At 36.8% G+C, this 17,589-nt stretch overlaps 1 protein-coding gene across 2 annotated transcripts in view; it reads right to left on the minus strand.

Moving 5' to 3' along the window:
- The window catches only part of LOC114463522 (guanine nucleotide-binding protein G(s) subunit alpha-like), a 36,092-nt gene extending 19,838 nt beyond the window's left edge, over positions 1-16,254 (minus strand). Inside the window, exons 1-6 of one of the 2 annotated variants that reach the window (XM_028447129.1) lie at positions 15,040-15,134; positions 9,389-9,433; positions 9,212-9,284; positions 6,015-6,069; positions 5,683-5,802; positions 1,534-1,631 (exon numbers count right to left, since the gene is read on the minus strand). In XM_028447129.1, coding sequence (XP_028302930.1) covers positions 1,534-1,631; positions 5,683-5,802; positions 6,015-6,069; positions 9,212-9,246 — 308 coding nt within the window. In that variant the 5' untranslated portion in view covers positions 9,247-9,284; positions 9,389-9,433; positions 15,040-15,134. Of the gene's footprint in view, positions 1-1,533; positions 1,632-5,682; positions 5,803-6,014; positions 6,070-9,211; positions 9,285-9,388; positions 9,434-15,039 lie in introns of both variants that reach the window. The other variant, XM_028447128.1, reaches the window with a different exon arrangement.
- Between the last annotated feature and the right edge of the window lie 1,335 nt (positions 16,255-17,589).

The following is a 17,589-nucleotide window of genomic DNA, read 5'->3' on the forward strand; positions in this document are numbered from 1 at the left end:
ATTTCATTAAACTGGAAAATTAACCAACGGTAGAGAAAACTAGAGGTCGACCGATATGTGATTTTCAAAGGCCGATGCCGATATAGACTTAAAAAAAAAAAAATTCAGCCGATGTCCAAAGATGATTTTGGAAGCCGATATACTTTTTTTCAAAGCACATTAATTATGAAAGACAATTGAAACACTTATATGATATAAATGCATATATTAGAAATTAGATTAAATACATCAAGAGAACTAATATTTATTGAACTTTAAATATAGCCGTACAAAGCCAAGTAAAACAAAAAGTACAGAACGGGTAATTAGCAGTAAAGCACGACACCAATATACAACATTTTATTTTTTTGACCAATGGCGGATCTTGAAAAAAGTCCATATATCGGTCGATATCTAGAGAAAACCCAAACAAAAAACCACAGTGTTGTAACTGGTGGCCCAGCGGCCCCATGTGTTTGTGCTGCCTTCAAGGTAACCGCAGAAAATCACTCCAAAAACAGACAAGACAACAACAAAAATACACAAAATGAACACAGAAATAAAACAAATGACTCCAAAAACACAATGTGACAACAAATGAACAAAACGACTCACAAAACACACAAGGCAATTAGAAGATTACATATGACAACAAAAAACACTACATAAATTTAAAAAAAAAACACAATATAACATTAATAAAAACACAGTAAATGACTCAGAAACACACACAAAATAAGAAGAGAATCTACAAAATGACAACAAAAACACAAAGAAACTCTTTGTTATTTCCTGTGTTAATGCTCAGATTGGTCATTATTTCAAACGCTAGCATGAATGTTGATAATGTGGCCCTCGTTTCAATCAATCACTCTTCTGTGGCCCCTGCTGTGACTAACGTGAATTAAGAACTGGAAATTAAGAATAAAGTTTTGAAAAATAAACAGTAGTTAATTTCTATGAACGTTCTAGGTATTTTATTTTGAAAAATAAATGGGTATACAGTAGAGGGGGAAGTGTGCCGCCAATGATACTGTTGCTAATCCCTTTGCACATAAACAAAAAACTATTGGCTATTGTGTGTAAGTTGTGAGAGTGCTGGACTGTAGAATCAGTTTTCATGGGAATTTAAACATACAATTTTAAAATGTGTTCCCTGAGGGACATATTTAAGAAAAACTCAAAACATCCCAAATAAAAAATAATTGATCAATAAACAGCATTTCCAAGCAATTCATTATGTCCAGCGCAATCAATCCTTCACTAATAGACGCAATAAGGGATGCCAATGGATCCACCCACTATGACAGGTAGTTCAGATCTTACATGAAGACACAAATACAAACACAGGTGGGAACAAAAAATAAATCTCTATATAAAAAAAAGCTCTACTACCAGATCCATGAAACTATAGACGGCTAATTTGTGCAAAAAATCACCTTTAATCACAACATTCACATCTTATTTTCTACCCAAAGGCTAAAGAATAATAACTAACTAACTAGGCGATTATTGTGATCAAATAGAACAACTCTGTAAGAATTAATTACTTACTACTGCGCGCAATCGATGAGTTGATATTCGTTAGACCTCTCCCAGCATGCCCGCACACCCTCGTCATTCCAGAGGATCTTAGCATGGTCGTAAAATTCCTAAAAAGGATTTAAAAAAAAAAACAAAGTTAGGATGAACAACATGAAACATCAATAATGAACAAGTGTCTATAACAGAAAACATCAAAATAAAATCTAAATCTTAGGATTTTACTCAGAACATTGAGAAGCAACTTGTAATAAGACAGAATCATGTTTTTTTGATATTTTTTAAATAAATCCCTCCTTTCTGAAACCTGTGGATCAGACACAATAGAAACAATCCTGTAGCAGATAATAAATAAAGGTTAAAAATTAACAGAATCGTGCAGGCATTTGAGGGCTGTGGTTCTCAGTTGGATTTATTTGTTTAAGAACAGATGAGCAGATTCAGAAAGAAGCAGAATATATATCAGTTCATCGAGTTCATGAAGAAACTGGGATGCGCTCAAGGCCTGGTTGTCACAATACAGCCATTTATTGCCCAAATACCATCTTCAGCCCGTCACACACAGCACAGTCATGCACATATGAGTTGTGCTATCACACTTTATACTTTTAAAAAATGCTGACATGCAGCTGTTTAACTGTAGAGATGAGAACTGTTATAAATGGTGTTTCTAAAACCTAAAAATATCTCCTTGAAAGCCATGTTGCTACTTTTCTGGTGGTTTCTGGCAGATATGTTCAATTTATTAAATCCTCAGGGTTTGGGCGTCTTCAACAGCTATTATTTGCTAACTTCAGCACCAGAGCATCAGCTGTGCACTGTTTAAGGGAGAGTACAGGTCCCTGAAGAGAGCTCGTCTTCTCTGCTTCATTGTCTACTACAAAACCACAGATTGGGAATCGTCGCCCCCTGCGGTCACAGATTATTTTTCGGGTCACAACTGTTTCTATCCTCTTTTGGTAAACAAAAGAGGGTTACATTGACATCTTTAACTTTTCCTGTTTTTTTAGAGCAACCAAAAACAGCAAAAGTCGGCATTTTGACCGAAAAAGCTGCTAAATGATCTAAAAAAGCAGGTTGAATGCTTCACTCCAATAAAAAAAACAATGGGATGTTTACAGGCAGTGGGGCCTTGTGACATCATCAATCATGTGATTTCAAGATGGCAGAACACAGGGCCTTAAACTGTAAAGCAGTCCCATTTTTAAAGGGAAATCAAATAAATATGGTGCATAACAATGCATATATCGTCTAATAAATACATTTCAAAGATTTTAGGCCAGATTTATAAAAACAGTGGAAGATCACTTTAAACTCAAATAGGTTTTCTCTCCTTTTTGAATCTATGTGTCACAGACGGTAAATGTGCCGTCTTCCTATGAGACTGTGAAAAAACCAACATTTCTGACATATTTTGGTAAGCTGAGCAAATACTTGACTGAAAATTGTCAAAGCGTAAAGGGGCGGGGCTTTGTTATTGGGTCATTTAATTGGTTCAAATTCTCTTATTGGGCCAGTAAAGAAGAAGAAGAAGAAACATGGTCTTATTGGTAAATAAGGTAGTGGACCAACACATATTTATCCACCCAATATACCCAAGTGCCGGTCGAAGGTCATTTCTTCAGTGTTCCAAAAACATTATTAAATATGTCCCTAATTACTTGATTACTTTTATTTTTCTGGTTCTTTTTACCACTTAAAATATCTGAAGATGTAGCAAGAAAACCTTTAAAATAACTTGTATATGTACCAGTAGCTGTAAATCACAAGCATTGCTTAAATTACTGATAACATGGAGATAGAAAAACCAAACGGTATCTTCTCAATCATTAGAGCTGCAGAGTTCAGCCCACAGTCCAAAGGGGAAACCCTCTGAGCTTTCATTGTTTCTGGATGACATGTCCCCCTGGACCCATTTAGCTTTATTACAGGCATTCAGTGCTAATGTCTGTGGATCCCTCAGGTGAAACACATTCAATTGACAGCCTCCCAGAGCAGGCACACCTGCAAATTAAAGCTGTGCTCACCAAGGACTGGCCCCCGTCTCCCACCGTTTGTGTCGGCAAACCCGAGAACTCAAAACAAAGCCCTTACACACTCTGCAAAAATTGGCTCAGGAGAATTCAAACTTTAAGTCTAGTTTTTAAAAAGGTTTTTACAGATCAGTAATTTTAATAAAACAAAATTTGGGGAAAAAAAAGAGTCTACTTAATCCGTGTACCCTTCTTTCTTTGGTTATTCTGTTTTAAAAATAAATCAAAATAACAAATAAACAGTGTGGTTATTTTGTTTTTCGGATTTAAAACTAAAACAGAAATACGGAAAAACCAAATACCAGATAAGCAGAGTTTTTCTGTTTTGGTTTTTTTTTAACTTGTGCTGTTTGTGTGATATTTATGGGGACATTAAAGCGAGAACTGAAGTCCGTTGCACCTCATTTAAGGGTCTTAGACCAGGGCTCCTCACACAATAGGACTGTCTAGGATTTATTTCAGCAGTTTTCTGGTCCTGCTCCTGTTTTCAAGCAGTCTGTGGATGTTTTAGCTCGTAAAAAGCTGCTCACGCTGTAGTTTTGTTTCGCGGCGTTACGATCCAAAGAGTATCCAAATGAACTGGTGACTATTCACTGTGAGGCTGGTGTGAGGAACAATAAGTGTTAGAACTTCTACCATTTGACATTTTTGCAAAAAAAAAAATACAGCTTTCTTTGAGGGCAGTAAAAATGTTTATTTTGCACGTTATAAATACCGCTAACGGCAGCCGTCAACACACACGGAAGTTGATCATAAGAAACGAGGAGCACCAGTAGATTCATTACACCACCTCTGGTTCCACATATGTGCATGTTTTACGTAACATCCGTTTTTTGATTTTGAATTATTTGTATTAATAACGTCTCAATATCTCAGTAATGTGACTTATGCTTTGCTTCTTTTTATGTCCGAACCAGGAGCAAAAGTCCACCCAGTCACCAGTTTATCTGGATACTATTTAGACCGTAACACTGTTTGGTAAAGTTGGTAGATATTCACAGATTCGGACTTCCAGCATTAATAACTCTTTACCGAAACGTCATCGACACACAAATTACATCTCTGCCATCAGTGTGAGGTGGACAACATGATACAAGATCATCTTTTACCAAACACAGCAGAATAAAGGTCTGCCTGTGTGTCCCCTCTGTGTGGTGAGATTAAAACATGAAGCTGCCGTCCTAGTTTCCCCGTAAATATCCAAATGTCACACAAACAGAACCAGATTTAATTCTAAAACAGAAAAACATTGCTTGTTTGGTTTTTCTGTTTTTTTGTTTCTGGTTTTAAATTGATAAAACCAAAAAAAAACAACCTTTTTTTTTTCAATTTTCCAATTGGGTTTTGAAACGAAATAACCAGAGAACGAAGGGTAGACGGATTCTACTTAAATTGATCCGCAGCAAACACATTTTTTTAAGTGATACTCAAACCATTGAGGAAGGCACTTTAAAGTCTACAGATGAATAATAAAAGTTTGCTATTAATTTGTGGAAAGTCATTTTTGCCTCAAACACATCGCTATTTTGGAGGTTTTAGCCAATCAACGTTCGCATATTATGTTCTTGTCAAGTCATAATTTCTCCTACATATTTCTGGTCCAAAATATCGCTATAAGTCTGTCAGTGGCACTTTTTGCACTTTAAAATAGAAAAAAGTCTGATGTTGTTTATTTTTATATACAGTATATATATACATATATATATATATATATATATATATATATATATATATATATATATATATATATATATATATATATATTTGAATTTTAAAAAAGCTCTTGCAGAGTTTAAAGTCAAATAAATTCTAATTTATTAAATGTGATGATGATAATAATATATAAAAATAGTCAAAATAAAATAACTTTTGATCTCTTGTTCCTTTTCATTATTCAGATTTTGCAGGGTCAATATTGTGTATCAAATCATAAAGGCAGGTAATGGTAAAACCATTTATAAACCTAATGCTCTTAAAAAGCGTACATTGATATGAAGCTGACATTTATCACTACGGTGACTTTAGCGATAAGGAATATTCCAAACTAAACAGACGTCTTAGGAAGCAAACAAAGTGTCAATGAAATTCACGACACTGAAATATCTGCAGGAAGCGAGATGCGACTCACCGAGGTAAACTCAAAATCCTTCTGGTTTATTTGGTTCAGTACATATTTAATCCGGGATTGGTGAGCCGGACAGGCTAACTGACAGGGAGGCGTGAGTGTCGTCATGGCCGCCACAATGGTCTGAAACACGCAGAGAAACATTGATTTATCAGAGACTCATAGGAGTTACAACAACAGGTTTTAAAAAAAAATACTTTTGAAGGTAAAAAATTTGCTTTTTGTCCTAAAAATGTCCTCTAACATCTTTATTCTAATAAATAATTATTTCCAATTTATTTATTTTTTTTAAAATAAAAACAAAAACTGATAGTGTAGCAAATTGGATTTCTTACCTCTATAGCTTCTTTAATGTTGTTTTTAATGTCTTGTATTTTCTGTTTTTTCTCCCTGTGAGAACAGAAAACACATGCAACAGTTATTACAGCACATAGTCACATAATTAAAATATTACTACACAAATAAAATGGGAATTTATACCTGTTAAATCAATGCTTTATTAAAAAGTCTTAGGCCATTTTTTTTGGAAATCTTACATTATAGAACGAAGAATATCAATATGGACGTAAACATGATTATTTGGCTGTGTAAGCACTTCCTGCACCATTGTGGCAGGATGCAATCCTCCTGCAGAAAGAATCCATTGCCACACAATATACCCTTTCATTTTCTGAATCCACATCACTCTATACTGAAACTTACAAACAAAGGTGCACTGGTGAAGAAAAGTTCCCATTTTTTATTGAGGCTCCCAGTGGATATAACGTTTTAACTGATTGGTGAACACTCACGAGTAAAAAAAAAAAAAAAAACAAAAAACAAAAACAAACAAGTGTCTTCATAATTCAATCAGGTCTTAAATTAAACCTTAAACCTCAGTTTATTTTGCCGTTTTTGTCACTTTTGGATGCCAAAAGGTGAACAGTCTACAGCAGAGATGAAAAACTTGTGTCAGAGCGAGACCCAAAAAAATGTGAATGTCTGATCCGAGGGCCACATTATCAACATTTATGTTAGCATTTAGAATAATGACCAATCTGAGTATTAATACAGGAAAGAACAAAGTGTGTCGGGTTTCCTTGGTCTGTTTTTTATTTAATTTTTAGACATTTTATGTGTTTTTAATTCATTTGTCTATTTTCTTGTCAATAGGGTAATTTTTTAGCCTTTTTGTGTGTTTTTAAAGTCACTATGTGTCTTTTAGCTGTACCTTTTGTGTTATTGTTGTCTTTTTGTGTATTTTTCTGTCATTTTGTGCAATTTTGTTGGCATTTTGTGTGTCCCGTTTTATATGTTGTTGTTTTTGTCGTCATTTTATGTTGAAGTGGTTTCTCTAGTGTGTCTTTGTTAGCATTTTGTGTACTTTTGTTGACATTTTGTGCATTTTACTATTGTTTTCTGTGTTTCTAGACTTCAAATTCATGAAATACAATTTTGTTTTGGGGGCCGCATGAGGCTCCCGGGCCGCCAGTTGCCTACGTATGGTCAACAGCAGGTATTAGCAAATTCATTGCTACGCTCCGTTTTGTCCAGAGTGTTGTAAAGACAAACACCATTTCAGTATCCGTGCACAGTTTCATTGATAACAGCTGCAAAGGCCTGAACATCACATGACTCTTTCAGGTACAGCAGCTGCTCTTTCAAAACCTTCAGACAAAAAGCAACAAAAAAAAAACCTGTTGAAACTCAGATAGTGATATTCACCAAATATTAGAAGAATGGGAGCGTGAATGGAACAGCAGCAGCTGAATAACTAAAACTAGAGGACTTCAAAATAAAAGCATAGAGGTATATACTGTATTTTAGGAGTATTGTGTGGTATAAATGGGGTTGATTGGATTCTTTCATTTGCCTGTAGTCGTCAATGAGATTAATCACACTTTTTATTATTGCTGATTACAAACTGATTCTTAAATTTATAGATGTATTTTCCTCCTAATTTAGACATAACAATAACACTAAACATAATTGAAGGTTCTAGATCAGGGGTGTCAAACTCGTTTTAGTTCAGGGGCCAAATACGGAGCAGTTTGAATTGAAGTGGGCCACAGATTTTATTCGGAAAAACTAATTTCAACATTATTGTGCCCTAGTTTGCTCTTCTATGAATAAAAATAATACAAAATATGTAAGAAACTGACAATATCCAAGCAATAAGTGATATAAATCACTCCCCACAGGGTCTTTACTTTAAATTTCCTTGATTTTGTTTCCAATTTGTATTCAGTTAAGGAAAATGTCATGTAATAAGAGTAAAAATGAAAAAGGAACAATAAAAATGACTGCCATCAAGCGATATAAGCACCGGAAAAACTCTGAGCCCCTGCAAATATTGTTGAGTTTACTTTACACATGGATTTACAATTTTTCTGTCAATTTTGCTTTCTCTTGCGGGCTGAATTGGACAATCCAAAGGGCCAGAAATGGCCCCCGGGCCTTGAGTTTGACACATATGTTCAAGATATGATTGAAAAATGAAGTTGAATAATTCAGCAGCTGACTGATGTTAAACTTTAGGTCAATAATCATATTTGTGAACCACAAAACTCAGATTCTGTCTGTTAGATACAACCCAAAAATAAACCACGGATGATGCTTCCTCCTGAAAAATCCTTTTCTTGGAAAAAAAAAAAAAAAAATGATTAGGAAAAAAAAAAAAAAAAAAAACTTGTTTCCATAGCATCAACATGGGATTGAACTCCCTGCAAATTGTTTCCATGAAAAAGCCGACATGGATAAAGACTAGATCCTCTGTCACACAGTGCAGTGTTTATTCAACAACATCCTTAAGCTCTGCCTCACTTCAAACTTCTTTATCAGAGATTATTGAACAGTTTATTTAACCAGTGACAAGCCCCCGTCTAGTTATGCCAGAAAAAAGAGTTAGGGATAAATAAAAGAATATAAATACGTCGGTGAAGCCATCAATAGAAAAAACAGGACAAAAAGCTCATGTGGAAAATCTTGACTTTACTTGTTGATCATAAGAAACTAAATTAGAAGGTAGAGTTAACATCTCTCGTCTTTCTGGCACATTGTTCAAAGCACCTATTTTGACCGAAAAGTTAAAAAAGAAGGAAACGTTTCAGGAAAGGCTTGAATTTATGTGCTAAAATTCACAATTTGAACATATTAACTAACTAACACTGATTATAAGTTAGAGATTTAAAGCTGAAAATGTGTTTTTATTCACTTATTTACTTCATGGGTTCATGGAGCAAACACATGGAAAGGTGTTTTTTTGGAATTTTGAATTGTGGGTTGACCGTTTAAATATATTAAGGCAGTTTTGACAGCATAACAATTTTAAAAACTAAAGTATCATATGAATGTAGCATCACACACCCCTCAAGACTGCAGCACCTTTGTCAACAAATTGGATACATCGACATATTTTAAGATAAGATACTCTTTTACTCAAAATGGTACAAGTTTCGAAAAATTCATTTTTTTGTTGGGATTTTTTTTTTAAGGAAAACAAAGGTTGTAAATATAAAATGGGTATGAAAGGGAAAGAAAGAGAAAGACTTACTCTGCATTGAAGCCATTTACGTGTAATATTCGCATCTGTTTAACTATCGTACTTTTCCCAGATTCTCCGGCTCCTGAAAAAAAAAAACAGACACAATCACAGACTAACTCAGTGACAGATACACAAAGTTGCTTTTCTGAGTTTAAAATTAGTATGTGTTAGTATGTGTTGACTGACAGAGCAAAACTTGAACTCCTTTTTCTTACTAGAAGCAGCACAAGTCTGTACAGAAATGAACAGAAAGATAAAATGGTCACTTTGGGCTACTCTGCAACACAAACATCCAGACAGAAACTAACACATCAGTTTTTTCTTCATTTATATTTCATAAATTTAAAAACCACTTAGGAGGGGATTATTTCTAAACTTTAAGTTACTAGAAGATGTTCACTTACTGCACACAAAACCTCCAACTGTTCAACAACTCAACAACAAGTTCCTAGAGAATAAACTCACGACGATCACCAGTGTTTTCTCTTTATAGAGGATTTTCACCGACATAACTTTCTGGGCAGTAACCCGGATGTGCGGCCATGTTGGAGGCAAGCGGATGTTGACACTCACAGAGGTGAACTCTGCGATGGATAAATCACAGAAAAGCTCCTCAAAAGGCGTTAGAGATGCAAAGGCATACAGGGAAAGACTTGGTCCGCAGGAAAGGGCACGATATTTGGAAAAAATACGGTTTACTGGTGGTGCAGATCCATACGAGTTGGCTTCCTCGTCTTGGATCAATGACCCAGAGTCTTCCGTCTATTATGTATCCTGATATCGTCAACTCCCTAGATTTCACCAAGCCCATACACAGCAGAAGACCCTAAATCTTATAGAAGATTGGAGGTGGGCTATGGCTGTAGAGGCTGGCGTTAGCAACGGATATACTGTGTATCAGCAGATAACTCAGTCAGTTCTAATAATTTCACAGTGAACCTGCAGCGTACTTACTCTAAAATAATATACAACAACCAGGCAATCTTAGATGTAGCCAAATCTAAATTTGCCTAAATCTAAGCAGTTATCAAACAGTTATAGTCCGTTAGATGCAACTACTCTGGACCTCGATTGGTACGCCGACTACATCCAGTGGCCTGTGAAGCAGCGGAGCCTCGTACCAGCGGTGTCCGCCAGCGGAGGAAGCGGTGTGATCAGAAGCAGGAGCGGGGCTAGCAACCAAGCTAAAAGCTAATCCTCAGAGAACGCCGCTTCCTTCCATCCTGCGTTCTAATGTCCGCTCCCTGCAGAGCAACCTGGACTACCTGAAGCTGGATTTAAATGCAAGACAGGAGATGAGGGCGGCGGTGTTTGCATATTATACACCAATAACAACTGGTGCAACAACGGTGAGCTAGTCTCATGTCACTGCTCTCCTGATGTAGAACTACTGACTATAAAATGCAGACATTGTTCTCCCTGATCTGTTAGAACTTTTGGCAGTCTATAAAACTCCACGTGTTTTACAGTCTGACCAATTAGTACAGTCAAAAACACGACAATAGTTCAGCATTTCCTCTTTAAATTTGGGATTTGCTCGGTTGTGTGCTGTTTGTAAACCTGCTGCTTATTTCCAAAATGGCGACTTCCGGGTTGATGACGTGGTTGATGAACCCGCTATACAAGCTTGTTTCATTAACAAAGACATTTGGAATTTTCCCTCAACCTAAAATAGTCACTTTTTTATTTCGGCCTTGTTACGACCACTTTAGATCTAGGAATTAGGGATGCAACATAACCAGATTCAAAATGGTTAAACCAGAATAATGTTTTCAACACATTAACAAATGGTTTCACTATTTTTCCTCTGGTTATGTTGGATCCCTAATGCATAGACCTAAAGGGGTTGTAAAATAAGTGGGAGGCTTGTCCAGGATTTCCAGTTGGTGAAGAGCAGCTCCTGATTGGTGAGTATGTGGAAGGTAAGGTGAAATAGTCACTTTTTTATCCTTCCTTTTTCGTATTACAACTGATAAAGGGTTTGTTTGCCACATGCCTGGTTAGTAAGTTTAAAAGGTCAGTTATGGTGTCACTAATAATGTCCAGTAAGTCCAACAGCTAAAGTCTGAGTGCATGAATCTCATATCTATTTCAAATTAGAATGGCTAGGACAGCCACTAATCCAATGATGGTAATCCTAATTTACAGCCTTTGCCTTCAAGATTATTGAGCCGTATGACAGGATCAAAATTAGCCTTAAAGATATTCAAAGTGGATGATTGTGGAGAAAGTAGGGAGGCAAAGGGCCGGAAAATTGCTTAAAGTCTGGAATGTAGGAGATATTTCATCAAAAATATAAAATTTTCAAAGGAATTATTTCGTGGATTTAGCCAAAAAATGGGAGCAATTTTAAATTACTATCAAATTAAAATATAAATATTAGCATCCATGCGAAATAATACTATTAACTACAGGGTTGCAAAATTCCAGGAAATCTCAAAGTTGGAAACTTTCCATGGAAATAATGGGTAAAAATGGGTAATTTACTAAATGGTAAATTAACTAGATTTATATCGCGCTTTATAACCACCGAGGAATTCCCAAAGCGCTTCACAATATCAGCTCATTCACACATTCACACACCAATGGGACTGAGCTGCCATACAAGGCACTAGTCGACCACTGGGAGCAACTTAGGGTTCAGTGTCTTGCCCAAGGACACTTTGACACCGAAGTGTTGAAGTGTCCTTGGGCAAGTGTAGCCTGGGATCGAACCTCCAACCTCGGAATCAGAAGACAACCTCTGTACCACCTGAGCCACTAAACTTAAGGATGGTAAATAACATTTTTTTTTAAAATCATATTTAGGATTACTCCCAATTTCTGTTTAATTTCAGTAAATAACTCCCATGAAAATGTAATATTTTTGAAAGTTCCTAATATTGCAGAGTATTTCACAGTCTCGTACCCCTTCAGACATTTAACCTAAAGCCATGTACCCCCTACTCCTGCACACTTAAAAAACATAATAATGTAACATGTCCCTACAGTGAAATTTGTCTATGAATTTCACCTATCCTGTTGAGGAATAATATATCAATCATAATCTGTAAGCACACAATAAAACATCTTATTCAGAATTTCCAATGTTGTCGAACTGTTTTTCTTTTTTGTTTTTTTTCCCACATACCCCCTATGGCAATTTACGTACCCCACTTTGGCAACCTAGGCTCTACAGGGGTCACCAACACGGTGTCCTCATGGACAATGTGAGGGGCCCTCAGGAGCTCTAGTCACTGATGAGTTCCATCTAAAATGTGATTTACTTTCCAGGATTCAAACTCACTAAGATAAATAGATATCAGAGATGTAGTTAAATACTGATGATAAAGTTTTAGAATTAAATGAACCATCTTTCAATGTTTATTTTTATGGAAACATTGTGACAAATGTTTTTAAGTGTCGCAGATCAGAGGGGTATTCCATAAAGGAGGGATAACAAACTCTGAGTCTATCCATTAACTCTGGGTCAACATACCCCGCGATGGGAAACTCTGGGTATCGGATTCCATTACATTTGGTATGAAGTGGGTTAATCAACCCTGAGTATGTAAACCTTGGGTTACTTATGTGCACGCGTGCGATAAAAAGCCATCATCAATGGATCGAAGATGAGTCGAGCTGCCATGGCAACCACCCGGAAAATAGTGATTTATTCACCGTAATGGGTGAAAAGCCGTTGTTTGATGAATATGAGCCTGTTCTAAAGTTGCGTTCAGTCTTCAGTGACTATAGTGGCTTAAATCACCCGTAATAAGTCACACTTTTTGGTCGCTTCATCACTTTATTGCTTCAGTGACGTGACGAGCGGTGAATAATATGAATAAAATGTGTTTGAGGAGACGTGTCAGCAGCATAGGATGGCTACATTGAGAGCCCTCCCGTTACACTGGATATTAAGACAGTAAATGCCGCTTGATATTGCATCATTTATATAGATTTTTAATGTAATATTGTCGCCAGAGTCATCTCAACGTCCTAAAAAATGTCATAAAAAAACACTGAAGCGGGACGCGAACCCACCGCATCCACGCGCAGCATGACAACTCACTGCGCCATCATATCTTCAAAGAGCCGTGATCTACAGATTTAACTGTATAACAATATGAAACAATAATCGAGCCTTAAAAGTGGATTCATTTAAATTGTCATCTTCTACTTTATATTATCCACAGGTTTGTATTCAGTGAACTTTACTACAGACGTCAGTAGATGTTTTAATGCAGATCAACCTCTCAGTGTCTTTCACTAAATGATCTACATCCACAATGTTATAAAGAAAACCACCGTTTGCACAAAAAAAAAAAAAAAAAAAAAAAACGTAAATCAACACAACATTAGTAATGATGTGAACACGTCTGTGGTGTGTGATGTTACTAATGTGTTTCAGAGAAGAGTTAAGGTTCATTAAAGTGTTCAGAAACGGTGTTGAGGTGGGCGGAGCCAGGTAGAAACCCAGGGTTTCTTTGATAAAACCTGCCAGCGACCAGGTTTAGTTCACGGACAATGTTGCCAGGGAGCGTTTAGGAATGGGATACTCAGAGTTTCCCTCATTTGAACCCGAACATACTCAGAGTTTGAACATAACCCGCTTTATGGAATACCCCTCTGGTGTATGGTCAGTCAATGATATGTTACAGTATTTTCAAAAAACGCAAGGTGAATTTTCTCTAGAATTTAATGAAAATTAAACAGTTGCATAAATTAGGAGAAATAAAGTGTTTCATGTTGAAACCTCAACATTTCCTACATTTAATATGTTATGATTTTATTTATTCAGACAACTGTTTTTCAGGAAATTTACTTTGATCTCCTGACATGTTTCGACTGTCAACTGCCAGTCTTCTTCAGAGGTGTCTGCTGATCAGTTTGATGTGGGATAAACAGCAGTCTGAATAAATGAAACCTTAACATGACCTTGCTGGAATTATTACGCCAAACTCAAAGGAAACATCAAAGTGATCATCAAACGCCTCTGAAGAAGACTGGCAGGTGACAGTTGAAACATTGCAGGAGATCAAAGTAAATTTCCTGGACAACAGTTATCTGAATAAACGAAACCTTAACATTATTTAAAAATAAGACAAAAAGAGCTTGGTGGAATTATTTTGCAGAAGTCAAAGGAAACATCAAAGCAATCAGTAGATGCCACTGAAGAAGACTGGCAGTTGACAGTCGAAATATTGCAGGAGATCAAAGTAAATTTCCTGAAAAACAGTTGTCTGAATAAATGAAACCTTAACATTATCTAAAAATAAGACAAAAAGAGCTTGGTGGAATTATTTTGCAGAAGTCAAAGGAAACATCAAAGCAATCAGCAGATGCCTCTGAAGAAGACTGGCAGTTGACAGTCAAAACATTGCAGGAGATTAAAGTAAATTTCCTGAAAAACAGTTGTCTGAATAAATGAAACCTTAACATTATTCAAAAAGAAGACAAAAGGAACTTGTTGGAATGATTTCCTACATTTTTAAGTTACAGCTAGCCTATCTTAACCTCTAATTGAGGTGAAACCATGAAAATGTTTAATAAAAATATTTAAAAAGTGATTTTCTAACTGGAAGCCCTTCAGACTATACAGTACCTATGAAGTAGCTCAGTTTCAAAAAGGTTGGTGACCCCTGCTCTATAATATTCCAAAAAAAAACAAAGAGCACAGCTGCTTCTTTGCCCATCCTGGTGTCTCTCCGTGCCGTTGCATCATTGCTTTGGTGGTTGTGAAACACTCATACAAGAAGGGCTTAGAAGAACGACTCTTACACAAATACATAAAATGAGGAAACTCATGATTATAAACACATATAGTAATGACAAATCTCACCCACACCCACACCTACCTAAGAGTAGGAGACGGTGTGTGGCCCTGTAGATCTGTTTGTCTTTTTGGAGCTGTTTTTCTATCTTTTTGTTGGCCTCCCGCTGAGCCTTCTCCTCATTTCTTTGGTCTTCAGTCTTACTGTTGCCCAGACAGCCCATCTTCACAGAAACCCACTGGCAGGGTCTAGGCAGGGGTTGGTGGTTGGAGGAAAGTAGGAGGAAGGTGGGGGAAAGGTGATCAGAAAGAGTGAAAGGGGGGCTGATGGCTATTGATCCTAAATAATTCCCAGTCTAGTCCAGAGGAGCTATATCATATATGTATGACACCTGGCACAAAATGGGTGACATGTACAGGTCCAGATGAGGCAGATGTTGGGGTTCCAGGAGCAGGCACGGTGTGAAAAGGCTGCTTTGGTGCCACCTCACACGTTTTGGATTCCCCTGTCTGTTTTTTTTTCTTCTTCCCAACTATAAATCCGCAGTGAAGTCATCCAACATTTGACAACCGATGCTCCATGTCTCCAGGACTCACCCTGACTTCTCTCATAATGCAGCTACTACACTAGAGATCTCACAGATGTTTCCAGATGCCCATCTCCAACACTGCTGCTCAAACCAAAGCCATGTGTGGCCCTGTGTGTTTCAGTTGAGTGATGCAACTTTAAATCCTCCTAAAAATGACTCCTTCAGACCCTGTGCTATGGACAGGCAGCCTCAGAGGAGGGTGACATCCTGGTAGATGCTGGAGGTTTGGTTTATATATCACAGATCCCAAAAGGCCTCGCTTCACCGTCCTTTTTCCTTCTTCCACTGGTGGTAATTTGTATTTCTGTGAACCTGGTTAGTTTCCTGGCAGCTTGATGTCAATGGATGAATTCATAAAAATAATAAGAATAATAATAAATCGCAGTCCGGACGATAACTGCAGGAATCCTTGGTTATTTCCCGGTTTTGGCGCAGGTACAGCCCGCTATCAAATCCCTGGGCTTTTTGTATTCCCTTTGAATCCGATGTGGTGCTACATGTGCACCGTGCGTGGACGCGCCGCGGTCAGACGCTGCTTTCTGCCGCAGCCGCTCCGATGAACCGACGAACCGGAGCTCAGACTCGTCTCTTCACGGGGTGACTGTGGATTATTTTGCCCCCCCACCCCAATTTTCTCTGAGAATTGCACATTGAGATAGATAGCGTTGAAGAGGTGGGGTGGGGCAAACGGCTCTCACGGAACCCTGGGAACGGAGTGTCGGGGTCAAAGCGCCCGTGCTAAGGCGCTCATATCCGGTTGCCGCTTTCACAATAAAAAAAGATTTAAAAAAAAAAAAAAAAAAAACTAAATCAGTGCTTCCCAACAGCAGTGACAAAAGGGTCAGACTAAATGTGGACATTTGTAAATGATTTATTTTTTTCATCAAATTTGATGATTTTTTTACATTTGCCAAGAAAATAAGAACACAAAACGTAAAGTGACTGCCTCACCTTGGAGAGTAGTTTCTGGCTCTCTGTAAGTTGCCAAAATAAGGTTTCAAACACTTTTGTTATCCGCACTGCCTTTCCATAAAGATCTACAGTGTTTTTCAGTTATTTTATTTTAATCTTCCTAAATATGTTTTTTTTTTTTTTTTTTTTTTAAATTTACAACGTAAATAAGATCCCTGCTGCAGAAAGACGTTTTTTATACTTTCATATGACCGAAAAAATGCAATGAATGACATTTCTTTTTATGTTTTCACTTTATCTTTTAAAGTGAGAACATAAAGTTTCAGTCAGTCACTGTGCTGAGACATTGGAACAGACAAAAACATTTAATTCCTCTTTGGACAATCCTAATTAACAATTTGAGTACCCAGTTAAGCTCATATACCCTTTTTTACAAATTGCAGGAGAAAGCAGGGCTATCTATGTATATAAAAAATTTTTTTTAAAAAACCAAAAACAAACAAACAAGCACAGGGAGAACATGCAAACCTCATTTTGGGAAATGAACCGAGCATTCAGGACCTTCTTGAGCAAACCACATCATCACTTGCTGCTTTTTTATATCAGGAAATGTGTGAAAAGATCTTTTTATGTGTTTTGAAAAATGTGTCTCTATTAGAGGGACACAAACTATTGCATTTTCTCTAATTTAGTGTTAACAGAAAATACATAACTATCACAAAAAAAAAAAAAACCCAAAAAACAACAACTTAATATTCAAAAGTTATAATTTAACAGAAATTGCAGTGGAAACTATAAAAAATCATTCTCACACCAATACATTTAAAACGTGTTGTTTATATAAATTAATTGTATAGTATTTGTATTTCACTCATTGTTTTCAATTCATTGTAATTCCGAGAAGTATGATGTCTTTTGTTTTAATGGGGTGTGACACTACTTCCGGTGTCAGCCTTTTTCTAGCTTGATAGCTGTAGACTGAAGCAGGTCGGATCACATGATTGCCCGGAGGTTCAAGCAGCAGAGCTACAGAAGGGGAGAGGCGCCCTCTTTGAAGCACAAAGATCACCAAGCTTCCTTTAAATATTATCTATGTGTGACACAGAGTGCCAGAATGTGAACTACATTATCAT

Source organism: Gouania willdenowi, chromosome 5 (assembly GCF_900634775.1).
Source record: "Gouania willdenowi chromosome 5, fGouWil2.1, whole genome shotgun sequence".
Classification (NCBI taxonomy): Eukaryota; Metazoa; Chordata; class Actinopteri; order Blenniiformes; family Gobiesocidae; genus Gouania; species Gouania willdenowi.